This window comes from Eulemur rufifrons, chromosome 21 (genome assembly GCF_041146395.1).
Source record: "Eulemur rufifrons isolate Redbay chromosome 21, OSU_ERuf_1, whole genome shotgun sequence".
NCBI classification, from domain to species: Eukaryota; Metazoa; Chordata; class Mammalia; order Primates; family Lemuridae; genus Eulemur; species Eulemur rufifrons.
In genome coordinates this window covers 12,955,302-12,981,862 of record NC_091003.1, presented here as the reverse complement: position 1 = coordinate 12,981,862, position 26,561 = coordinate 12,955,302, and the positions used below count along the sequence as shown (strand labels likewise).

The following is a 26,561-nucleotide window of genomic DNA, read 5'->3' as shown; positions in this document are numbered from 1 at the left end:
CAGGCCACTTCATCTCTCTCTCTTTGCATCACTTCCGGGAAATGAGTCGCCAGCAACTATATGAACTCAACAAGGGCCAACTTGTAGGCCTATACTTAATACCAAACCAACCCAACCAAATCCAAACCCTTCAAAACTTTATATTTCTGTTTTTGTGTATATTCATAAATATATGGATGTTCTTGAACAAATGGGAAAAAGAGGAATTGGTTAAATTGTTTTGCTTTGACCCTCAGTCTTCATATATATGTCTGCACACAAAGGCAAATGTGACTGTTAGTCTACCCTTTCTGTTCTCTTGTTTCGTCATCCAAGTTTCTCTTGGCTATTGTCAAGTGTGTGAATTTTATCGTGAATAAAACTAGATCCCACTGAGATCCCACCACTGCTGTCCCTCCCTTGCTTGGTACAAACAAAGTGGTTAACTCTCTTGTGGTTGCAAAGTGTTTCTTTGTTTAATGGTGATGTGTTCATTCATTCATTCAACAAATATTTAATGAGCTTCTACTATGTGCCAGACATTGTTCTAGGAGCTGGAAGTATAGCAGTGAACCACAGTGTTTGCAAATCAAGACTGAAGAGTTGATCCAATACATATAGAAAAGATATGTTTAAAAAAATGACAACAACAACAAAAAATGCCAAACTACCAAGATGTCAGATTTTAGAATATCTGCTTTTCTAAAGGTTCACTTATAATTAAAATGGAGGAGTAGAGAGTTCTGCATTCTTGGATTATGTGTTGTAAACTCCCATTCATATATAGACCAGAAATTTGGTCTTAAAATTGTCAGTGTTAAGTATCTGAGTTTTTGACCTATTTTTACATTCTGATTTCCATTCCTGTGCTATCTTATGAGAACTGAAATGAAAAAAAGATGATTATCAAGTGATTTTCTAACACAAAGGAAAAATAAGCGGATTTCTTTGTCCGAATGTAGCTTGCCACATGCCCGAGTATTTTTGTGGTTGTGACTTCATTTATCAGAAGGTGCCTTGTGCTCAAGAACCCTGTGCTTAGGCTGCAAAGCATCTAGTACATAGGCAAAGAGTGGTCCTTACTACTATTAAATGATGGTGCTAGTTGGAAATAGATCCCCAAATGTCACTGGTTTTAAAATAGTTGCTATTCTGATAAGAACTTTCAAAACAGATAACTGGGGCTCTCATTACAGCAAAATCTTTTGCTTTAATAAAAGAAGTCATTTCAGGGGATGCTTTAGCTGAGTACACACAAAGCGCTTTAAAATGTGTTTTTATTAATTAAAATCCTGTTTACATTCAACTTTGCAAGATCACATCTGTTAGATTGCAGTAGATCTTGTGCACCTGGTCTTAACACTTTAATGGCCCCCAAAACAAAGCCACTGCTTGTAGACATTAGAATTTCAAAAGCTTCATCACTAACATTTTTTGTGCGTGTGAATCTCAAAGTAATTTTTTCATCCTGTTTTATGGACATATCCTGTATAATTTCCTCATTCTTCAAAATTCTCATAATTACTTCCACTTCAAAGAAAAATTTCATAACAGTGTGAAGAGATGAAAACTTGGAGTAACGACTTTTGATATTAGTAATTAACAGATGGGTCCAGATTCATAAGAATTAATATAGATACAGCTATCTGTGCATTTAGAGGATGTTTTAGTAAATTGAATGCTGCCTTTTATAAGATCAGTTTTATAACACATTGGCAAATGAATCGCTATAATTTTCAAGTGAATTACAATTTTGTTTAAAAGCAGAAAACTTAGCAATAAAAGTACTAAAAGAACATTAACTTTGAGTTGTTTATATCACTCCATTTTCTCTTCTGATCTTTAGTATGTATGTGTACATTTTTGCATCATCATTATCAGTGTATTTTATGTTTGGCTTTGTTCCCATTATCATTGTATTGTATAAAACATTACATAACATACATATCTCCAGAGATTCACATACTCCAATTACCAGTCAGTTAAAACAATCATTCAAAACTTGAAGTGTTACAACATTAGTTATCCTATTTAGCTAGGGTTCTTGAGCAATAATTTTGTCAATGAGGAAAATACAAAATATTTTTTATTCTAACAATAAATTAAAATTACTTCTCTCATTTGAGGCTGTCATCACAGTGAAAATGGCCTGAGGCTTAAGACAGTGGTCAGGGATTTTGTGCTGTACTAAACTTGCAAATGTTGTCTTGTTACTCTTATTTCTCTATGCAAAGATGAAGACCTGCCTTTGTTTGACCTGTCACGCTGACATGTTTCTGGTCCCAGGCCTCACAGCCCACCAGCTGTGTGTGTATATGTGTGTGAATACTTGGGCTTGGAAGACCCAGGGCCAAGGCATGGTGGTGGTTTTCTTCCCAAGAGCCTTAGAGCCATTACTAGCCCTAGTAATGGAAGACCAGATGCCTGTTACCTGTGGTGCCTGTACCAAAGTCATGTTTCCTGTGAATGTCTAGCATACATTGACTATGCCTTTCTCTTTGCAAACCTGACCGTCTTTTCTTTTGTGTCCAGGAGCTGGAGGAGAAACACCGGGAGGCCCAAGTCTCAGCCCAACACCTAGAGGTTCACCTGAAACAGAAAGAGCAACACTACGAGGAAAAAATTAAAGTAAAGACGCTTTCTCATCTTCTCTAGATAGCTTCCCTCTCTTGCTGGGCACTTTTGACTACTTCTTGCTAGACCAAAGGAGTAAATGCTGTCCTCTCTCCATTGTGGGAGATTTTGGGATGTTATTTATGTGTTGGAAATAGATTGGAAATCTGAAGTTAAAAAAAAATTTTTTTTTTTTTTAAAAATTGGTCATTTATCTCAATTTCATCTTTAAAATGTTTTTTTAAACTCATTGTCATTCAGTCCACAATCATTTAGATTTAGCCATACATTCATCACAATTTTTGCTTTTAATTTTCTTCCTGCATCTCAGACCTGGAATACTTTTCCTTTTGTTTAAAGTATAACTGTGAGAACTTTCTTCAGTCAAGAGTCACTTGTGACAAGCTCTCTTGTTTTTTTTTTGTCTGGTAATGTCTTTATTTCACCCTCATCCTTGAAAGAAGTTTTGACTGGGGATATAATTCTAAGTTGGCAGTTAATTTCTTGTAACACTCTTTGAAGGTAGCATTCCATTGACTTTTGGCTTTTAGTGTCGCCATTGTGAAGTCAGCTGTCGGTCTAACCATTGCTCGCTTTGAAAGTACAGGTACTTCTTGACTTACAATGGGGTTATATCAAGATAAACCCATTGTAAAGTTGAAAAATCATAAATTAAACCATTATTAAGTCCAGATGCTCCTTGACTTGTGATGGGGTTATATCCTGATACAATTTTTTGACTTTATGATAGTTTTAAGTTGGGGGCCATATGTAATCTACCCATTTTCTTTGGCTTTTTCTTTAAAATTTTACTTTGTCTTTGATTTTTCTGAAGCTTAACTGTGATGTATCTACACATGGATTTCTTTTACTTTGTCCTGCTTGAGTGAGATTTACTGGGCTTTTGTTTTTTTTTTTTTTTGTTGAGACAGAGTCTCACTTTGTTGCCCAGGCTAGAGTGAGTGCCGTGGCGTTAGTTTAGCTCACAGCAACCTCAGACTCCTCGGCTTAAGCGATCCTACTGCCTCAGCCTCCCGAGTAGCTGGGACTACAGGCATGCGCCACTATGCCCGGCTAATTTTTTCTATATAGATTTTTAGTTGTCCATATAATGTCTTTCTATTTTTAGTAGAGACGGGGTCTCGCTCAGGCTGGTCTCGAACTCCTGACCTTGAGCGATCCACCCGCCTCGGCCTCCCAGAGTGCTAGGATTACAGGCGTGAGCCACCGCGCCCGGCCGGCTTTTGAATAGATTGGTATCTTTTTATTAATTCCAGAAAATTAGTGGTCATTATATCTTAAATATTGTCTCTTCCTCCTCTCTCTTTCTTTTCCTTTCAAGAATTTGATTGGACATGTGTTAGATCACCTCCAATTTATCCTTTTTTCATATTTTCCATTTTTTGTCTCTTTATGTTACATTCTGGGTAACTTCTTCTGACTTACTTTCCAATTTACTAATTTTTAGCTGTGTCTAATCTGCTGTTAAACTTATACATTGGGTGTTAAATTTCAGTTATTATTTTTTTTCTTTCCGGACATTGTATTTGGTTCTTTCCCAAGTTTACTAGATTATTTAGGACAATGATTTTCTACTCTCTACTTTTATTTTCAGGCCTTTTATTTCTTTAAATGTGTCAAATGTAGTTGTTTTATGATCTGTGTCTGATAATTCCAATATGTGGAGTATTTGAAGGTTTATTTCTGCTCTGTTGTTTCTCTTGGTTCTTTGTCATGGTGCCTGTTTCCCTTTGTGGGCTTATTAAGCTGTTTATTTTCCTTGGAAAATTATCAATGGGAATTCTTTGAGGCATTGGATGAAAATATGTATCTTCCTTGGGGGGACCCTGGGCTTTGATTTCGGTCTTTTCTTGATCTTTGTGGCTTTCTTTCTTTTCTTTTCTTTTTTTTTTCTTTTTTTTTTTGAGACAGAGTCTCACTCTGTTGCCTGGGCTAGAGTGCAGTGGCATTAGCCTAGCTCACAGCAACTTCAAACTCCCGGGCTCAAGCGATCCTCCTGCCTCAGCCTCCTGAGTAGCTGGGACTACAGGCACATGCCTCCATGCCCGGCTAATTTTTTCTATTTTTAGTCGTCCAGCTAATTTCTTTCTATTTTTAGTAGAGACGGGGTCTTGCTCTTGCTGATGCTGGTCTCGAACTCCTGACCTCAAGCAAACCTCCCACCCTCAGCTTCCCAGAGTGCTAGGATTACAGGTGTGAGCTACCACGCCCGGCCGATTTTTGAGGCCTTCAAAACTGAAGCTCAAGTTTATTTTGTTCAGTAAACGCTTCAGGTTAAAAACAGTTTCGTACTCTCTAATCTTACCCTGATTCTATTTTCACTTAATATTTGGTCTGTAATTTCATGTTCTCTTGCCAACTTGTAAGTGCTTTTGGACAAATGGTTTCCATATTTTATCTAGCATTTTAAATCACTTTTGTTAGAAGGGCTAACCTGACATCTAGCCCACTATATTATCAGGAATGGATGCCAACCTATCAATTTCCTTTTGAAATCAAATCATATTGTCATTAGGATTTACTTCATTCTTAAGTTCTTAAGAATCAGATGTTGTTATTATGTCTCAAATATTATCTCTTCTCCTTCCCAATCAGACATTAAAGGAGATTTTTCATTTTTATGATCTTGTTATTGATTTGGTTGATATTCTTAGAGTTGTGTGGTCCTTTCTTAGAGAACCAAACATGTACATGCTCACACACTGTCACCGTCATCACCACCCTGGCATCTTTTACCCCTGGTGTTATTTTTTCACTAAAAGAAATACAGGAAAATAACCCAAAAGTCATGTGACCCCCACCTTTAGTGCATTTTAAACTTTATATACTAATCCTTTTTGTTTGAATACTTATTGGCTCTCAGACTTTTATCTTTGGCATAAACTAATTTTCAGAAAATTATGAGAACGCATGCAGTAGTCCACTGGCACTTTTTGTTTTTGTTGTTGTTGAGACAGAGTCTCACTCTGTTGCCGGGGCTAGAGTGAGTGCCGTGGCGTGAGCCTAGCTCACAGCAACCTCAAACTCCTGGGTCAGGTGATCCTCCTGCCTCAGCCTCCCGAGAAGCTGGGACTACAGGCATGCGCCACCATGCCTGGCTAATTTTTTCTATATATATTTTTAGTTGTCCATATAATTTCTTTCTATTTTTAGTAGAGACGGGGTCTCGCTCTTGCTCAGGCTGGTCCACTGGCACTTTTACATGATGAAAATAACTCTTTGTAAAATTCATTTTGTGATTTGGGTGATTATATTGACGATTCTGTCAAAAGCCATATTTTATCTTAAATTGATTTCGATGTCTTCGGTGGAATCCCTCATTTCAGGCAAACTCTTCGCTTCGCTCCCTCCCCCATACATCGTCTTGTTCATTCTTCTGCCAGTTGAACCCTGTGAAATCCGAGAGATGCATATGTTCTTGATAGAGGCTTGTCTCTTCCAGCCCACACTTCCCTCTTACTGGTATCCGTCATTGCCAAGGTTGAGGTCTTATTTTGAGCAGAGTAATCCTGAAAATGGATTTCACTGCCTTAGCACCTCATTTTAAAAAAAAAAAAAAAAAGAAAGAAAGAAAAGAAAAAGCGTACCAGGTCTAGATATTACACGGTCTCTGCCACCTTCCAGATGGAAGGAACTTTATTTTAGAGACCCCCAAGGAGTATCTGGGAAAGATCTGTTTTCTTCTGTCTTCCTGACTGCAATCTTTATAAAACCATTTCTTTTTAGCCTGTTCTGCTTTGTGTTCCCTGTTCCAGCCTCTCTCAGGCCATTTTGGTAATAGTTAATAATCATACCCTAGATTCTACCTTGTTCTTGCTCATAATTTTAGAATCACACTCAGACGTCCCAGAGAGTGGGCCACTTCTCATCTTACTGAGCTTTTTCCTTTCTCTTATGACCCTGTTCCCACCTTTTGGTCGTCTTCACCAACTCCCATTCTATTTTTCTCATCAGTCGGTTTTAGTTTAAAGTCCTGTTTGAAATCCGTTCTTTCCTCCCTTTGTCGTGTGGACGCGTCCCTGCTGACTGGTTCTTTTTTAGGGACGACGTCCCCATGAGCTGTGAAGGTCCTTTCACAATAGACGTTGTGGGAAAGGCAGATTTCAATCCCATCTGTGACCTCAATTCTTTCAGCTCTATCCCCAATATCCTGGTGTCCTTCTTGATGTGGCTGGTGTCATTCGGAAAAGCAGAATGGATTCTCTGTGATGAGAACCACAGGGCTGTGGTCAAAGGCTCGGCCAAGTTATGAAGTTGTCTTCTTTTTTCCTCCCATTCGTGCTTGTTGTTTTGGCAACTGCCGGGGCTGTGTGTGCCCCAGAGAACATTAGATCAAGCTGGTGGTTGGTGACACCATTACTGTTTTGTTTTATTCCTCTTGGGAACAGTAGGTGCTTACAGTGGTGTTCTCAGCACCGAGAACACATGATTTCTCTTCCCCTGGGAAAGGTTTCTCTTCCCAGTAACTTATTTTTTTTCCTGGCTGGATCACATGAAAGAACGGAGGAAAGAGGCATATTTTTTCTTTCTTTTATGTTGTCTTTTCAATCTATTGACTGTCTACCTCCGTTATTGGTGGGCAAAATCCTCTTGTCTCTGATTGTCTCTGAGCATCAGCCTCGGTCACACAGAATTTCTCTGTCTCCAGCTTCTCTTTCTCTCTGCACACAGCCCAGGAGTAGGGAGAATTAATTTTGTCCAAATTGGGAGCAAGGAATGTTCTGAAAACTACTGGTGCATTGGCTAAGAGAAAGGTGTCCCCAGGTAAAATCTGCAGATTATGAGAATTTTATTTTCCCCTGTCATTCTGGGGTCTACCTCATTTTGGATATATGTCCCTGGTCTTTTTGGCTGCTGCTTTTAAAGTAAGTTCTTAGTTCAGGTCCATCCATTTCTTGCCATTTGGTGGCAATGTCTGTCTTCTTAATCTTATCCCAGTTGTTAAAAAGACCCCCGATTTCTGCCTTCTCTTTGCCCCAGAGTTTGGAGACCCTGGGCTTCTCCACTGCTTTCTTCCCTGTTTCCTGCATTTTCTCAGGGGCCCCTGTTCCATCTTCCCTGCTCAGCTTTGCTCCCCAGAATGTTCACTGCTTCCTTTGTTTCTGTAGGTGTTGGACAATCAGATAAAGAAAGACCTGGCCGATAAGGAGACCCTGGAGAATATGATGCAGAGGCACGAGGAAGAGGCCCACGAGAAAGGCAAAATTCTCAGCGAGCAGAAGGCGGTAGGTATAAGTCATCACAAAGCCAGTTTGCATAGGAGGGTTTTTGAAATATGCCAATAATCACGTACCTGAGAAAAGCCTGTTTCCTTGGGTGAATTCTTCTTTCGGTTTAATCCGGTGGAGTTGGTTGATAATAGGAAGCTTTCTCTAGCAACTGCTTCCTCTCCCCTAAAGTATCGGAGGTGGTGGCTCAGGGTGGCCGGCTTTGTGCTCTTTTGTGCTCCTCTTCAAGAACGCCTGCTGATGTACCATCTGCTAGAATGTTGTCCTTCCGAATGCCCCTGACACGATGCCCAGTGGCCCTCGGTCCGCTTGCATTTCTCTTCTTTTCACTTGCCTGTCTCTGTCTTTCCTAAACCATGTAGGCAGTTGTTTCAGAAACTTGCTGCTCACGTGGTGCTTGTTAAATATGCACCTCGCTGAAACTTTCCACATCAGAATCTCTAAGGGAGGGTCCCGGGAAGTTATATTTTTAACCATTCGTATGATTCATTAAGTTGGGGAAACTTTGATGTAGAATATCTAGAACAATGATGGCTGGGTGAGAAGGAATCACTCAGAAACTGACAACTCTATGGGTGATGATAAATGTGAACTTGCAAATTCAAGTGAGAGGCTCCTACAGGCTCAGGTCACATGCAGAGGACACGGGCACTTCAGGCACGGGCAATCTCACTCACGAGATTCTAGGCTCCAGACCAGGTCCTTCTCGTGTGTTTTTCATGCAAGCCACGTAGCTAGTGTGGGAATGTTTAATCTCTGAAGAAACACCTGAGTGCCATCCATTGGAGCGGTACCTCAGGGGGAAGACTGGTTGAGTCTCTTGTTGCCTCTGGCCAAAATGCTGACATTTCAGTCGAGACTCTTACCCTGGCCCCTGTGGCCCACATCACTCCTGTACTGGTGTAACTGTCTGTGCGTGAGGTTTCACAGGTGCCCTGTGTTTCAGATGATCAATGCTATGGATTCCAAGATCAGATCCCTGGAACAGAGGATTGTGGAACTGTCCGAAGCCAACAAACTTGCGGCAAACAGCAGCCTTTTTACCCAAAGGAACATGTAAGTATTCAAATTCTAAATGCCTACGTTATTATACTTTGCTCTTCTCTCCTGGGGCACAAACTCCATTGCTTTCCATCTGGTGGAGCTGGAGTGGATTGAATGACTTGTGTAGCTCGGCCTGGCCCTTGGAGACTTAACGTCATCTTGCTCTATCTTAAGTGGTCCCACTCTGCCATGTCCTTTTCTTTCGAGTCAGTTTCTTAAATGCCTCAAATTACCATCAGATTATAGAATGTTTTGCTCTTTCTAATAAGGCTATTTATAATTTGCTTTCGGAAAGCTGCAGTCCTTGTTCCCCAGACTTGCCTCCTGTGCATAGTAAGAGGTGATCAGTGTGTGCCCAATTGGGCCATCTGTTTTGTTGTCATTAGTTTCGGCCCTGGGGAGGAAGTTTGGAGTTCAGCAAGGACTATCCGTGTTCCAGGAGCACTTTGATTTTTGTCTTAAAGAATTATAATCTCCAGGATTTTTTCCCCTTAGGTTTCTCTCTTCAGAGGTCTTCCAAAGCATTCCCACCTTAATCTAAATCCACTTGGTAGAGGCTGCATTTTGGTCTTTGAGTGGTTCTTATTTTTGATTCTTCTAAGCAGTTTGGTGGAGAGGTGAGCAAGATCTACAGAGAACTAGAAGGAATAGTGTGCTTTTTTTTTTGAAGATGAGCTTTTGCTCTTTCTCCCGGGCTGGAGTGCAGTGGTGTGATCATAGTTCACTGCAGCCTTGAACTCCTGGGCTCAAGTGATCCTCCCACCTTGGTCTCCCAATTAGCTGGGACTACAGGCGTGCACCACTGCACCCAGCTCCAGAATAGCATTCTTTCGCCTTGTTGCTTCCTTTCCCTGGGGCCTGCCCTAATGGGTTATTAGGGACCCCTTCTCCAGTACTCTAGGAGGCCCCTTCTGCTCCCCTACACAGACGCTCAAAGGAAAATAAAAAGGTCCATCAGAGGAGTGAATCTTAGTATCTCTTACATCCTCCTCGGTTTCCCCATGCCAGGATCATGCCTATGAGGCCAGATCAGGACAGAGCTAACCTGGGAAGGGCCATCGTCCACTTGATGAAGACCTACGTCTCACTCCATTTCTGTCTGTCCTTCCCAGGGCACGTGCTGAACTCTAATGAGACTCTCTTTTGTTTGGATCCTCCCACCACCCCTACCAGGAAGGCCCAAGAAGAGATGATTTCTGAACTCAGGCAACAGAAATTTTACCTGGAGACACAGGCTGGAAAATTGGAGGCCCAGAACCGAAAGCTGGAAGAGCAGCTGGAGAAAATCAGCCACCAAGACCACAGTGACAAGAATCGGCTGCTGGAACTGGAGACGAGGTTGAGGGAGGTGAGAGCGAAGGGTGATCTCCTGGGAGGATTTGTCAGGGGATTCAGGCCCTGGACCAGCAGCTTTGAAACCTAAATCCATACCTGTGAGACATTGTGTGTGGCAGTTAGAGCTCAGATTGGGCCACGTGGATCTGGGTTAGAATTCCACCTCCTCTTACTAGTTTTATGACCTCTTTCTAGTTTTGCAAGCTGCCTAGTCTCTCTGTGCTTGTTTCCTCGTCTGTGTAATATCAGTGATAATGTATCTCCCTCCCAGGGGCCTGTGGGGACTGTGTAAATTGCACCTGTCAAATGGGAGCAGAGCGAGGCCACGTTATCAGCGTTTAGTGAGGGCAGCGTGACCTAGTCCATGCACAGAGTTTAGCCACGGTGGGTACATAGCATGGCTCAGTGATGGTGACGGAGGTCTCCTAATGACAGTGGGAGATTAAAAGATGAAACCAAACTTAGGTTTGGTTGATGGAGAAGGTAGTTCTCTTCAGAGACATAAAAAAAAGAAGTTGGGAAGAACAGCCAGGTTTTTGGGAAGGAAAATATAGCAAATTGGGTTGTAGACATGTTGAGGTTGATTGGTTCTCCTTTCATTGCGCAGGGAGAATAATCCATAGTGTTTCATTTGTGTAGCCACTGTATATTCTTTAAATGCCTGCTGTGTGCCAGTTGGTCGCCTGGGTCTACAGTGGTGACAAGACAGACCCGTTCGTGACACGGGGGTGCTCAGCCTAGTGGGCAGGGTTAGCTGGCACCAGCAGGATCACAATTGGCATTTAGGGCCGTGGTCGTTGGGAGTGGGACGCGAGGGCAGGAGTGAAGGCACAGTGTCTCATGTAGAGTAGGTGCTCATGTATTTGATGGGATTCTTTGGAGACCAGATGATCTTTCTTAAGGAAAGGACAGTTAAGCAGACAGAGTCTGAGGACTAACCCTTGGGGAATACTCATGTTGAGGTGTGCCTTCATTTGTACTGGAATATTAAGATGAAGTCAGTTTTCCAAAAGACAGAAAGAATGTATTATCTCATGTTTTTTAGGGGTTGTCAAGGTGTGGACCCCTCCATTAGGATCACCTGGAATGTCTGTTAAAATGCAGATTCCTTAGTGTCATGGGAATTGGGGAGGTAAGGAATTGGCATTTTGAACAAGCCCCCCGGGTGATTCTTAGACTCCCTGAAGTTTGAAAGCCATTGTTCTAGGTTGTCTTGGTGGTTTAACTTTTATCATCCAGGCTATATTTGTACTCTTTTTGGGAAGTTTAACAACGAGATCACAGTAGAGTCAGCCTTAAGGGTGTGAGTGTAAATAACCCAGATGGACTTCTTTAGCTTGGGAACCTTGGCTGGCGTTTGCCTTCCCTTTCCACAGATGTCCCCTCTTAAGAGCCTGGTATGCAGCTGTAGCTCATCTGGGCAATTAAAATGTCCCTGGGAAGCTTGTTGCTTTTTTTTCTTGAATCAGTATATCTAGCCCCGCCCCAAGGATGGTGGGAGAAACTTAAGACGTTTCACAAGAGGTTCAGGCTCTGTCTTCTCCCTGGGAGTTTTAGAGTTTGGCTCTAAATATAACAAGGTCAGTCCCTCTTCTCCTGGCCACATGCTGCTACTGAGATTGAGGGCAGAGGCCTCTGCCTGGAGTTTGATCCGCCTTAAAGGGCTCTGGGCCTTCCCCCAACGGCACCTGTGCAGCGGTAGCTCTTCTCTCGCTAAGTGTGCAGCGTGGCAAAGGTGTGGGGCTCCTGGGTTCTCCTTTCATTGCAAAGCGTCCGGCTCCCCCGCCTCCCCTTGACTCGCTGTCACCTGCCTCTCTTGATCTTACCAAGTGGCATCAGGAGACTTTTCGGGCTTGCTCGTGGAGGCCAGCCCTGCTCTGACTGCTGGCATTTTAATAAGACAGACAGTAAGGTGCAGTGTGTACGACACAGATCCTCGAGGCCGACTTCCTGGCTTGGACTGCCAGCTCTGCCCCTGTTGTAGCTGTGTGACATTTGCTCGGTTACCTAGTCAGTCAGTGCCACAGTTTGCTTACCTGTAAAATGGAGGTAATGGTAGCACCTCCCTCACTGGGTGGTTATGAGGATGAGATGAGTCGATACCGTGCCTGGTGCGTTGTGAGGACTGTCTGCTGCCGTCACACCAGCGTCACCACCAGTGACAGATCACAGCTGTGGCTTTGGCTATCACTGGTTTATTCAGGTCCTCCAGATCTCAGTCACCAACCCAGACCTTTCTCTTGCGTTTAAGCCATTGTCACAGCAGGCATTAGACATTTCCATTTGGGTGTCTCCCATGGGGCTCCAGTTGAGCATGTCAAGACTGAATTTCTTCCAGCTCAAACTGGCTCTTCCTCTCCTGCTCCCTGCCGTAGCCACTGGTCTCCATCTGTGTGTAATGCACCTGTCCAGAAACGTGGGTGTCACCTTGACTCCCCTCTGTCCTTTGTTCCCTGCCCCACCTCAAATTAATGACTAAATCCTGTTGGTTCTCCAGGTTAAATCTTTTGCAAGTCCATCTCTTCACACCTATGGCCTTTGGGATTGAGGTGTCACCTTTTCTGGGGAGCCTTCTCTGACCCCCGAAGCTGGGCTGAGTGTCTCGTTTGTGTGTCCCCACGGCCTTCTCTGGTTTGCTCATCACCATGTGCTCTCTTGGCCGTCCCCTTAGACAGTGGGCTCTCTGAGGACAGCAAGCATCTCTCACTTGCTTGGCACTGGTCTCTAGGACAACACTGTCAGCATTTGTTGGGTCAGTGGTTGTGTCGTCATCTCCCTCCCCTGCCTACTTTTGGATGTCTTGCTTCCCCTGCCTGGAATTTTCCTTCTTTCTCACCTGCTTGTTTGACTCCTGTAAATTCTTTGTTAGAATTTAAGAGACCCAGAGTTAGCTCCTCTACCCCTCCACTGTGTTCCCACAATGTCCCTACATGTCCTGCCCATTGCACTAGACCACAGTATATGGTAATGGTTGGTTTTCATTTTTCTCCCCAACTTGAAGGCAGAGACATTCACCTCCATATTCCTTGTTGCACAGAAATTGCTGAGTCAACTTTTCTTAAATGAATATGTGAAACACTGAGTAGATAGATGGATGGATGAGCAGATGGAGGGAAGAATGATTAGCTTATAAAGTGTGACATTAACTCAGATTACCTAATGAGAACAAATCAGAGCAGGAATATCTAAAATAAATAGAATTCAGTATGTGGTTTCATTTGCATTCAAATTGTAAAGGTGTCCCTGTTACTAATATGATGTTATTTATATCCATTTACCTTTGAATGTTTTTCTAATCCAAGTAATCGTCATGATTTTTATTTGTAATTCTTGCTGTGTGGTTTTTCTCCTGAAGCCTGGCTGGGCATTTGAGTATTTAAAAGTCAGGGATGGGTAGGAGATGCAGCCTCTCACATGTTCCCACTCTGTTGATTTCTGAGATGCATGGAAGTCAGACCCGTTATATTGCATTTTCCCCACGCCATGGAGGGCTGATAATGTGGTTCCAAGACCCAGTTTCAGCTGCAGGTTGAGCAGCAGGCCGTGTCTTCACCTTCTCTTCTGTTCATACCAACCAGGGGTGTGTTTCTCTCCCTCTCAGGTCAGTTTAGAGCACGAGGAGCAGAAACTGGAGCTCAAGCGCCAGCTGACAGAGCTGCAGCTGTCCCTGCAGGAGCGTGAGTCACAGTTGACGGCCCTGCAGGCTGCCCGGGCAGCGCTGGAGAGCCAGCTTCGCCAGGCCAAGACAGAGCTGGAGGAGACAACAGCAGAAGCTGAAGAGGAGATCCAGGCGCTCACGGTGGGTCTGGAGAGCAGCGCCTTCGGGTTGGGATGGGTGTGGCGCTGGGTCTGTTTGCTCATTCTTAGGATTTCTGAGAGGCCTGAGTGTGGTGGCTCACGCCTGTAATCCCAGCACTTTGGGAGGCCAAGGAGGGAGGATCGCTTGAGGCCAGGAGTTCAGACCAGCCTGACCAATATAGCGAGACCCTGTCTCTGCACATGAAAAAATTCCAGGAGGGAAAAAACAATCCACAGAGATACCTAATGGGCAGAAAGTTGGCTTTCGTAGGTGGCTTCTTCATTGGAATTAGTACACTAGCTTGATTGGTAATGTCTTAGCTTTCCTTAGCATCTTAAAGAGTTCCTTGTTTACGTGTCTTCCTTCTTTTTAACATAATCATCATCATATTTTAAATTATGGTTTCAGCCAAACAAAGTCTGTTTACCTGGTTCTTCTACTTGAGCTTATCATAATCATTAAAAAAATAATAATCTTATATCTTCCAGTAGTCTTTCTACCACATTTTTATTTTTGTTTTGGTTAACCTCTATATGCTACTTTTTTTTAAAGCTATAGATTCTGCTTCCTGTCTTTCATATGCATCTGCTGTGATCTGGGTGGGAAAGAGTCTACTGAATGAAAGATTCTTTAAAAGGGACCTGGCTTCCCTTCTCTTAGCTTAAGAGTATTCTTAGGAGGTGGAATTTGATAGGGGTGCAGGGGTCACTGGATTTAGACCTTAGTTCTTTCTAGAAGTCTGAGAATGGGATTTTTGGGGGGCCATTTTCCCACAGTTGGTCATTCTCAAAGGGACTGACCCAGGTTAACAAAACTCACAAGAATCTTACTGTAAAATGCCAACTTGCCAACTTGACTATGGCACTCTGGAGGGCCAATCTTTGCATTTTTTTTTCCCATTCAGGGAAGTGTGCTTAGAAAATCCCATTATTCTTGGAAAGCTCCTTGGTGGACCTTGTTTCTGAACATAGGAAGCTGAATGAGTTTTAATGGCTAGTGTCAACCAAGCACATGCATTTCTCATGGTAACATACTGTCCCTGCCAAGCAGACAGGCACACTCATGCCTTCTGGTCAGGGTGTCCTCTCCCGTGGGTTGGGCACAATACAGTTGAGTTGGTTTAGTGTTTTTTATAGGGTACCTAAATGTGTCTCTTATTCATGCTGATTCGACTTGGATGCTGTCCCTATCTCCATCAGCAAACATCTCTAAACCTCCCTTAGAAGTTATTGCCCGTTGTTGGGATTGAGTATGCCATTATCTGAACCAAATTGGGAATGTGATCTGACAGTGCCAGGGTCTTTATGGGACCAGTGAGAGGCACGGTGGCCTCCACCATTCTAGGGATACAGAGTAACTCCTGTACGGAAGGTGTTTGTGCATCCTAGATTTTCTAGGACTTACACCAAGTTCACATATCAATTGCAACTTTAAGTTCCATCATCACTATGGCAACACTCATTAAATGACCCAGTATTTGGTTCAGAAAAAAATAATCATGGTATTTCTTTGTTTATACTCTGCCTTGTTTCATAATGGACTAAAAGCAATTTGGAAAGCTACAAAACAATAAAACAGGACAAAACAAGACAGACAAAGCAAACAGAAAATAAGTCTGTAGAAGGCAAACATGGAGCTGGGAATGAAATTGATATGTACAAGTTCATGCTTATGCATTTGCTGGAGTTGGGTGGGTGGAGAGAGAGACAGAGAGCTAGCATTTCTCAGCTCCTAAAGGGAGACACTTAAGTTTCAACCACTATTATATTTAATGCATTGAATGTTAATATTTCCCCCCGTATGAACACCTAAGCTCTGAGAGAAAGACATCAGTAATTTAATCCATATTTAATGAGCCTTTGCTGTGTGCCCAACGCTGTGTCTTTAGCCCTTTCTCCCCAGGGAATTGGCCTGTAATTCCCCAAATCCGTTTACTTCGGAGCAGCTGCTCTGCTGGAACTGGGAGGGAGTGGCAGCCGTGTATCTTATCCTGCCCCTGTTCGGAAGGAAGAAGGTATAAAATAGAGCATGTGTCACTGCTCTTATCTGTGGGGAAATTAGTCCTCTAAATCCTGTCTTGCTGCTGGTTGGAATGTGCTGTGTCTAATGGCTGCAGGAAGCCTAGCCCAGCAGCAAGTCACGACTTAATTTAGTTAGATGAGATCACCGCCTCAAAGCATCTTCTTAAAAAAAAAAAATAAAGAAAGAAAGAAACAAACCTCCGTAGGTCTAGAAACTAGGGCTCTATCGCCGTTGCACATGAAGATGCTGAGGAAAACAGGGCTTGTTCAAGTGATGGCAGAAGTGCCTTTGGGCAAACAGCTGGCTATAAATCCATCCTACCGAAATCCAAACTCCGTATCGATTTGCTCCAGTTTTGAGGCTGTGGGCTTTCTTTTTTCCCCTCCTGTTTTCTTGATTGTGTCCCATAACTCTGGTTATGGATAGCACGTGGTGGTTTGAACCCGCTTGGCGGAATTTGTTCTGAAGAGTGTGTTTTCCAAGAAAAAGAGAAGGCGGTCACAAATGCAATACTTTCTCATTGTTCAAGGCCCAAGTTCAGACCCCGCATGAGCGTCAGTCAAATTAAATCAGCTGGATTTAAAATAATCTCCTAGGAGATCTGTGAGCTTCACGGTAGGCTGTTTTATCAATAAAAGAGAATAGTCAAATAGGCCATTATTGCTAATTCTAAGAGGCAGCCATCTGCTAGCCTGGGAAGGGAGCAGTTACCTTGTCTGGCCTCTGCCCCTGGGCCAAATTAGATGGAGCACAGTTAAATTGAAGCTTTCCGTAGAAGGAGCTTGGCAGGGCAGCTGGGAGGCCTTTGTTGCCCTTCCTACCTCTTTCTTTTTTCCCATTCTCACTTCATCCATCCTATCAATTAATTGCATTTGTATTAAAATCAACTGGCCATTACATTAAAAGCTGAGAATGAATCAAGGCTGAGACCAACTTTAAACAGAAACATGCTTTTAAGATACTTCGGTGCTTACTGGTAGAAAAGAGAATTTTCTGCCTGGACTTGGTGTTTAAGACTCTGCGTAGTCCCTTTGTTTGAGGAAGAGAATTTAAGTCTGTACGCTTTATAGCACACGCAGCAAGCACAACTGAACGGGATCACCTGGGAGAGACATGGCGTGTGCTCTGTGTACACCAGCAAGGCCACACGTTTGTGTTCCTGTCCCTGTGTTCTTTTACTGATTGGATCTGGTGACTTATGTTGAATAATCAAGAGTTGAAAGCTAGAGACTCTAATGAAAGGAATCCTTCCTTTGTGGTGTGATTATGGGATCCCAAAGTCATCCTCTCTGATTTGCTGAGATCATTAGTCAATGCACGCTCTTATTCTTGCACATAAGTATCAAAGCCCTGCATTGAATTAGTTAGTACGCCATCAGCATGATAGCAAGAGGTGAAATTAGAGCATGTAAGGTGACATCCTTGCTTGGTGCCTGCCTTCACCAGGAAAGGGATAGGTGCGCAGAAGCCTGAGTGTTCTAGAATCCTGACGATGGATCCCAGAAGGTGATCAGACATCTAAATACTGTTCCTTTCCTCAGTTCTGCAGGTATTTCCTCTCAGTCAAGACTGCATCGTAATTTACTTTCTTCCTCTTGTAACTTTCCTTAAAAATTAACCAAGGCATAAATGCTCCCAAAAGAAAGGATCTGTCTGGTCTTCACGCCAGGATGGCTGCAGTCCGCCCATTCTACCTTGTTGCCACCCAGCTTCTAGGTCAGTGGTTCTCAAAGTGGGTCTGTGGACCCCTTGGGGTTCCCAGGTCAGACTGTTTTCATAATACTACTAAGATGTCATTTGGCATTTTTTCACTGTGTTAATATTTGCACTGATGGTGCAAAAGCAATGTTACTATTATTTGAAGAGAAAATTAAAAAATTTGAATAATATCTCAGTTTTAATTTCTACTTTGGTAATTGTAGGTAGAAATAATCACGTAAAGCTCTTTGGGGGGCCGAATAATTTTTTTTTTTTTTTTGAGACAGAGTCTCACTCTGTTGCTCGGGCTAGAGTGCCATGGCATCAGCCTAGCTCACAGCAACCTCAAACTCCTGGGCTCAAGCAATCCTCCTGCCTCAGCCTCCCGAGTAGCTGGGACTACAGGCATGCGCCAGCATGCCTGGCTAATTTTTTTCTATATATATTTTTAGATGTCCATTTAATTTCTTTCTATTTTTAGTAGAGATGAGGGTCTCACTCTTGCTCAGGCTGGTCTCGAACTCCTGAGTTCAAACGATCCGCCCACTTTGGCCTCCCAGAGTGCTAGGATTACAGGCGTGAGCCACCGCGCCCGGCCAGCAGAATAATTTTTAAGAGTATAAATATTTGTTCCCTGTACACCTAATACCTAATTAACACTCAGACATTTCACTGAGAGAATACAAACCTTGTGTTATGTATTTTACTCTGCTTATATATACTATTTTGTGACCTTTTGCCTTTTTATGTATTTGGTTTGCAACTTATTTCAAAAAAACATAAATCATGTGACTCTTACCATTTTTTTACAGTTCAGTAGTTGTTAAGTACTTGTATTAATAGTATTTCTAGCAGCCACAACAGGGTCAGCTGTACATTTTGTGTTTCAATTTCACAATCAATAATACATCAAAAGCCATAATGACTATAGTTTATTATCTGTTCAGAGAAGATTGCCATTTGATGTGTTGAAATGATCCAAATGCCCCATAATGGCTAATTTTAATGGAAATGAATCAGTATTAATGATTGAAATTTCAGACTCCAGTGGGACAGTTAGATGAGTTTTTAATGGTGTGGTGTTATTGGGAAACTTTGCTATTAATAAGAAAGAAGAACCTAGTAAGAAAGTGGAATAGGGCTTCTGTCCCCATATCTAGGCCAGCGAGCTTTTTTATAGTCACTGCTTATGCTTTGAAGGGGTTAACTCCACCCTCAGCTTTGTGTTTCTGTCTTTGAGAGATTTCACACCAAATAGTCATTTAGAGCAGGTATTGGCAAGCTACACAGCCTGCGGGCCAAATTTGGTCTGTCACTTGTTTCCTATAAATAAAGTTTGATTGGAACACAGCCATACCCCTTTGTTTACCTGTTGTCTATGGCTACACTTCTGAACAGGACTGAATGGCCTACAAACAAAAAAAATATTTACTATCTGACACTTTAAAGAAAAGATTTGCTGACCCCTGACCTAGAGTTGATTAACACAAGGGCCTTATTCTGAATCCTTGCCTTTTGTCCTTGATGATCATGGAATGCACTAGAGGAGTTTGGGTGGTCCTTGGGGCCAGGCTGCTGCTTGATCATAGATGAGATTTCAACAGTAGTGCAGATAGCCACATTCCTACTTTGGGTAAATAGTATTCTTACCATATCACATTAATAAATCTCTCATTGCTAGCAGATTTAGTTTTGGAAAAAAATATGATCTATTAAATTAGTCCATAAAGGAAGTTGATTCTAAACATTAAGTTTTTATTTATGAATCTGGCTGTGAGTCTGTCTGTGCAACTGTCTATTTTTGTGTTGTTTTACCATTTTTCCAGTGCATTCTTTTGTGTTGATCCAAATTTTTGGTTGCCATTTTCCTTCTGCCTGAAGGACTTCCTTTAACATTTCTTATAGTACAGGTCTGTTGGTGACAAATTCCTTCGGCTTTTGTATGATTGAAGAAGTTTTTATTTTACCTTCATTTTTGAAAGATATTTTTGCTGGGTATAGAAATCTAGGTTGATAGGGTTTTTCCACCTCCCCCCTCCTCACCTTTTGGTACTTTAAAGGTGGTGTTCTACTATCTTCTAGCTTCTCTTCTGCACTCCCCACACCCTTGGGGAGAAATCTGCCATCTTTCTTTCTCTTAATGGGTGTTTTCCTCTGGCTGGTTTTAAGGTTTGGATTTATTGCTGGTTTTAAGCAGTTTGATTATGATGTGCTTTATGTTAATTTTCTTCATGTTTCTTGTGCTTGTGGTTCATTGAACTTTTTGTATCTTTGGGTTTATGGCTTTCATCAACTTTAGAAAATACATGGCCATCATTTCTTCAGATATTTTTTCTGTCTCATCACTCCTTTGAGAACTCTAATTACATGTGTATTAGGCCATTTGAAGTTGTCTCACAGCTCATTGATGCTCTGTTCATTTTTTTAAGTCTTTTTTTTCCTCTGTGTATTCCTTTTGGATAGTTTCTACTGCTTTATCTTCAAGTTCACTAATCTTTTCTTCTAAAGTGTCTATTGTGTTACAAACTGATTAATTTATAAAGAAACATATTAGAGAAACCATCACAGCTCTAAAATTTTTGACTCAGTTGTCTTATAGACTTTCCTATGGAGACTAATTTGTTTCTTTATAAATTAATGGGCATGTAATATGCTCTCAAAAAATCCTTCTCAACTGAATGAATGCTGCTGTTTTAGGGCAGCTTTTCCTCAGAGGAAGCCTATATATTTACTTCGGGTCAATGTAGGGTTTTCTTAATCTCTGCAGCTTTTGATAAAAAAACAACACAAACACATAGAAAGTCCCTACTTTGTCCTGGCTTTTGTCGTGTGTGTGTGTGTGTGTGTGTGTGTGTGTATTTCTCAGGAAGTCGGCTGGGGAGGAGTCAGCTGGAAGGAAGAGGGAAAGTTATATTTTCAGAATGGAGAATGAAGAAGAATAAAACCGTCATCCTTTATTTTTTATTTTTTTCTCCCTTTTTCTCTCAGTAGTCCCTAGGCATTAATATGAATGTTAAAAATATTTGTACAGGGTGTGCATGTGTGGCGTAAATAGGTAATTGTTTTCAACACACCGTTGTTTATTCCTGTAACTTACTTCTGATGTTGGGGATGACTCGATTAATTCGTGCTTTGAAAAACAGATGCTGGTGCTACCACCACAGCATTTGTGCCTTTCCGGGCAAATTGCTATTTTCTATATTTGACCCATAGCGTGTAGAATTGTATTCTAATGAGAAATTTATAATCAACTTCTTACCTTTCAGGCACATAGAGATGAAATCCAGCGCAAATTTGATGCCCTTCGTAACAGCTGTACTGTGAGTATTCATTAACCAAAATCGATTAAAATAACATGAAACTGAAACAGAGAAGGGAAGGGGAATATCTTCATAATATTAATGACTGATGTTTGATACAAACTTGACAGCTTGAAGCAGATAATGAGATCAAACTTATTTGGAGTTTTTAAGTCCTAGATAGCCAGTTTTTGGGGTTTCTTCTGGTTTTAAAGAACTAAAACCATCCTTTGTATTCTGGAGAGGAGGATAGTTGGAATGGCCAAAATAATTCTCACTGTGGAACCACTAATAGGTTTCAGTACCTACAGCAAAAATCTAAGGCAGCTCCCTGCTCCTGCCCCAAGGTGGAACGTTCCGTGGCTAGCTGGGGGCCAGAGACCATCCAGATGCCAGGGGCATTTGTATCTGCGAGACTTCTCCAGCCTGCTGCCTCTGCAGAGAGGAAAGACCAACTAGTTTTCTTCTCCTGGGGACCTAGAATTTTAACTTCCTAACAGGCAGAGTCTGGCTTCCTAAGATGCAAGTTAAAAATTGCAGGACTCTGGGAGCTGTTATTTATATTGAGGGAAGTAAATTCTATGAGCAGATAAGCATCATTCATAGGTTATATAATAGAGTAGTGTCAATGGGAACTCAAAGTCTATTTTTGATCAGAACGAAGGACTGAAATAGGCCCCTTTCAGAAGATGGGGATGTTATCCTTATTCACGTTCCATCTCTTTTCTTTGGTCTTTGCTTTTTTTACTTTCTTAGTCCTCAGTGATCTTGTCCTTGCATCTGTGCGTTTCAGAAATAACCCCCCAGCAAACACATGCATATTTTATTTTCTGAGCTCTTTATTTCCTCTTTAGCTGCTATAAATGAGACATTGAGTCCTAACAGTATTTTTAAATCTTGATTTAGGTAAAAAACGCATACAGTGAAGTGCATAAAGTATAGTAATCTTAAGTGTACAGGTCAGTGCAGTTTTTACATGTATAGATAACTGTGTAACCACAATACAGATCAACATGCAGAACGTTTTCAGCCACCAGGAGGTTCCCTCCTATCCCTTTGTCAGCGTCCTTTACCCCATGGGTAACCACTGTGCTGACCTTTGATGTCATAGATTAGTTTTGCCTGTTCTTGAACTTCATGTAAGTGGAATCGTACAGGATGTGCTCCTTGGGGCTTAGATTTTCCTCCCACCCCCCCACTTAAATTGTCTGTGAGGGGCTCCATGTTGTTGCATCTGTCAGTAATTTGTTCTTTTCCATTACTGTGTGGTATCTCCAGTGTATGAGTAGAACTGTCGTTTGTTTATCCGCTCTCCTTGCTGGTAGACGCTTGGATTGTTTCCATGATGAATAAAGCTGTTAGGAAACATTCCTGTTTAAGTCCTTTGGTGGCCATAAGCGCTTATTTCTGGTGAGCACATACCCAAGACTGGAATTGCTGGGTCATGAGATGTGCCTCTGTTTGGCTCCAGCAGGGACCTGGCAGACTGATTTTGGGTCTGTATTTCTGGATGTGATGATTGGATCAGGATGGGCCTGCCTTAAAATGTCTGTTGATTTCTTCCCTTCCTTGAGGAGTTGGTACATTATGTTCCGGTATTCTTCTGCCCTAGATTTTTAGTTTCTTATTGTCTTGGTTTCTTACTTTACACAAGAGTTATTTGCTTATATTACATACATGCTCGTGAATAATTGCCGAGTAAAGTATAGATCATTTTATGACTGTAATTTTTTATGTTACATTTTTTCCTTAAATAAATTCGGATGTTTTTAAAATGTGTACATTAGTAATCCTGTTCCATTCATCTTGAGTTTTCTTTTCTCTGTTTTTAGTCTTTTGGCAAAAGAACTTTTTTTAAAAACATATTTTTTACAGCTTTATGGAGGTATAATTGGTATATAACCTGGTGAGTTTTAAAATGTGTATACCTGTGAAAGCAGCAAAACAATCCAAACGATGAATTTTATTATTATTTTGGATAATAAAATCATCCAGATTTTATTTTTGAGGGATAAAAATAAAATTTTTATTTTATCCATTACCTCCAAAGTTTCCTTTTACCCCTTTGTATTCATCCTGCCCCACATTTTTAAAATTGGAAGTTTAGTTTTAATGGATTATGCCGATATGTAGAAGGAATTTGGTTACTTTCTTATGTAACTTTTATGTTCTTCAAATGTGCATTTTCTGGAACAGTGACTTCTAATTCTTGCTTCATTCACCTCTGGTGTTCTGTGGAGAAGCCTCTGGGGTTCTTCCCAAATGCGTGTGTGGGAACCCCAGAAAGTGATTCCCACCCTCATTTCAGCCAGAACAGCTGGGTAGCCTAGTGGTCTGAGCCATGGGCTCTGGAGTCATATAGACTGAGGTCAGACGATGAATTGGTCTCTTAGTAACCTATGTGATATTATCCTCCTGAACCTCTATTTCTTTGTCTCCAAAATGGAGATAACATTGTATACCCTTGGTTCCAATCGCCATTGAGTGTACGGTGCATAGTTAATTTAATAGCTGCTCTTTCAGGGCTGGGTGAGGGAAGAGATAGCTGCTTCGTTCCAATACACCGTACACTTTAAATTTCAGAGACAGTAAAACTCAGGAAACGGTGAGTCATAGACTTTGGTAATAATACCTCTCTCATAGAATTCCTGCGAGAATTAAAAGAGGATATATGCAAAAAATGCTTGCACAGGGCCAAGTCCATAGAAAGTACTAAACAACATTGGTTACTGTTATTATTTTAGTATATTGGGCTTATAATATACTCTCTTGTTTGGAACATGGCTCTACTACTTTAAAAAGTTTGAAAAACACAGTTTTAGAACAGCATTTGGCCACAATAATCTCAATTATACTTTGAGTGACAAGTTCAAGGCCACTTTAAAGACACTTCGGAAGAGTTTGGCACTTCCTGGCGATGTCCAAGGTTGTCTCTGCTGGGAAATGTCATCTTCGTCACCTGTGGGAGCTCTCGCAGTAACTCAATTGATAGGAGCTCCCAGTTAGCAGCTTCCCAAAACCTCATGAACAACAAGATTTTCAAGCTCAGACCATTTCTTTATTTTGAAGACATTTAAAAAAAGGATTGGATTCAATCTGGCACCTAAAACCCTACCTAAGTCTGTTGCAGAGGGGAGTTGGTGGGCAAACATATGACACAGTTTTAATTATGAATCAATCTGTCAGCTATAAGATTAAAAATAAATAATATGCAAATAGCTGCCTTCAGAAAAGAAAGGAACTAGGCATTAAAATAGGACTCAGTCCTGTGTCTTTTTAGCCCAATGCTCACTATCTGACTGGTTTCTTAACCCCTAATGTGTCATTGGCCATTTACCGGGTAACTTTACCTGTCTCCCGGTTAGATGTGAGAGGTTAACATCTACTTTCCAGAACCATGAGGTTTGCACGATACCCTTGAACAGCAACAGATCACCCCAGACAGAGTTCTTTTTTTGACACCGAGAGCAGATCATTTTTTATATCCTGTTTTCTCTTAGAACTACACCAGGACCTCTTATCTGCAAAGACAGCAGAAAAAGCTCTGCTAGCCCTTGCATTATGAAGCTTTCGCCCTCATCTTTTTTAATACTAAGATGGAATCAGCCTTTCATTTTATCTTTTTTACCCTCTCTCTTTGGGGTTGAAAGGTTAACAGGCTTGTGGTAAACAGATCATTTGCCCTTGGTCTGGAGCGACTATATCCATTGCCAGCAAGTAGACCTTGCACGTTACCTGGTTCAAAATCAAAAAGGATTTTCCAGAATGGTCAGTGCATCTTATTCCATCATTTCAGTTTTCAAGGGTCTGAAAGGAAAATTGAATGAACACTTCTATCCCCATTTTAGGGGGCATTATAACATAGGAGGTAAGAGTGTAGATTCTGGAGTTTCAGTGCTGGGTTCAAATTCTGGCTTTCTTGTTAATATTTTCTAGCAGTGACCTTGGGCAAGTTGCTCAGCATCTCTGTTGCCCCAATTTCCCCATCTGTAAAATGGGAATAAAATAATGCCTACTTCGAAGGACAGCGTGGAGACTGCCAATTATTACACATTTTTAAAAACCATTAAGTGTCTCAAGGCAACGTAGTATCTGTAAAGTCAATAACGTGTGTGTGTGTGCTCGTGTGTACTTCTAATGCTTAATAGCATGACTCCAGCTACTCGAAACAGGGTCACAAACTAAACATGTTATGGCTTAGGCAGGAGGAATGTATGTATAAAATGTCCAAATCAGTTTCAGTGCTTTAAATCCCTGCATGAGTGCTTCACACAAACACGAAATCCTTCTCCTGTCAAGTGGGCAAAACAGAGATGAGGACCAAACACAGAACCAGCAGTTATAAGCTGGAGATGGAAATCGGAGACATGAGACCCCCTTGAAAACTGGCTGACAACAGGGAAATAGAAAGACCCTTCTTTTTTCAATGGGCCCATCTCATTTCAAGTGAGGGTAATAACCTTGACACCTCATTGACTTTTTTCAAGTGTTTCATCTTTAGCACTTTATAATCTAATTTGGGGAGAAAGAACAGGTGGCAGAAATAGGCTCATAATAAATTGCGTTTCACCCCCATAAAGCAAAGAAAGTGGGTACCCATTCAAATATACCTTTGAATGGCAAGTAAATTATTTTGGCAATGGGTACATATATATTCTCATGTGAATAGATTTTCTATAGTCTGTTCATTCCCCAAGAGACTTTAAAAATGAAGTATCATCATGGTTATTAATTTTTATTCCTTATATTTCACATGCTCTATTAAGGCCAAATAATATGCAAGAAAATTAAAAAAAATTACTAAAAAGAAAAACAGACGAGGTGTATGTAGTATTTACTTCTATGTCACACATGGGGAAACCAACCCGGCAGAGTTCAAGGTGGCTTATTTGGGGTTCCAGAATCCATTTTATGGTCTGTGTTCCAGGCCAGTTTGCCTCAAACTTGCTTTTCTCTGGGAAAGATAAAGGAGGAAGCACAGTAGTTAAATGGGGACATTTACATTCTGGGATGAAAAGTATCTTAAGGGATGGGTTTACTACCTGCAGGAAGGAGACCAGTTGAACCAGTGGGCGTTGTTTATTTATTGTTTTTTATCTTAGAAGATTTAACCATATCATAGGAAAGTTGATACAGGGACCCTGCAAGGCACAACTGCCAGCTAGAAATGACAAATGTACAGTTTTCCTCCCATTTCCCCCCCCATAACGAAGATGTCTTAGCTAAGCACCTGACCAGGTAACTTTTATTCCTTGTCTTGTAGCTGACAGCAAACCTCAGACTAGTACATTAGGAATTATTGTGGTTTTTGACATTAAAAGCAAATTACTAGACGACCAGACCATTACATTAAAAGGTTATCAGCTCAGTTAACAAAATGAAAAGTTGTGTTTCCTGAGCCACATTGGACAAATGTTCTCAGTCGATGTTCTTTAATTCCGTGTGCCCGGGAAGATTTTTTAAATTGATAATCAAAGGGAATTAAAGTAGAGAATTAGTCATGGAAACAATGGGAACATTTCA

The 26,561-nt window shown here is 41.4% G+C and overlaps 1 protein-coding gene across 2 annotated transcripts in view; it reads left to right on the top strand.

Annotated features, from left to right (window-relative positions):
* Positions 1-26,561, top strand: part of CIT (citron rho-interacting serine/threonine kinase) — a 156,151-nt gene that overhangs the window by 90,308 nt on the left and 39,282 nt on the right. For both annotated transcript variants that reach the window (XM_069497097.1, XM_069497096.1), the window contains 6 exons: positions 2,512-2,607; positions 7,722-7,838; positions 8,788-8,897; positions 10,059-10,233; positions 13,822-14,019; positions 21,006-21,059. In XM_069497097.1, coding sequence (XP_069353198.1) covers positions 2,512-2,607; positions 7,722-7,838; positions 8,788-8,897; positions 10,059-10,233; positions 13,822-14,019; positions 21,006-21,059 — 750 coding nt within the window. The remainder of the gene's footprint in view (positions 1-2,511; positions 2,608-7,721; positions 7,839-8,787; positions 8,898-10,058; positions 10,234-13,821; positions 14,020-21,005; positions 21,060-26,561) is intronic.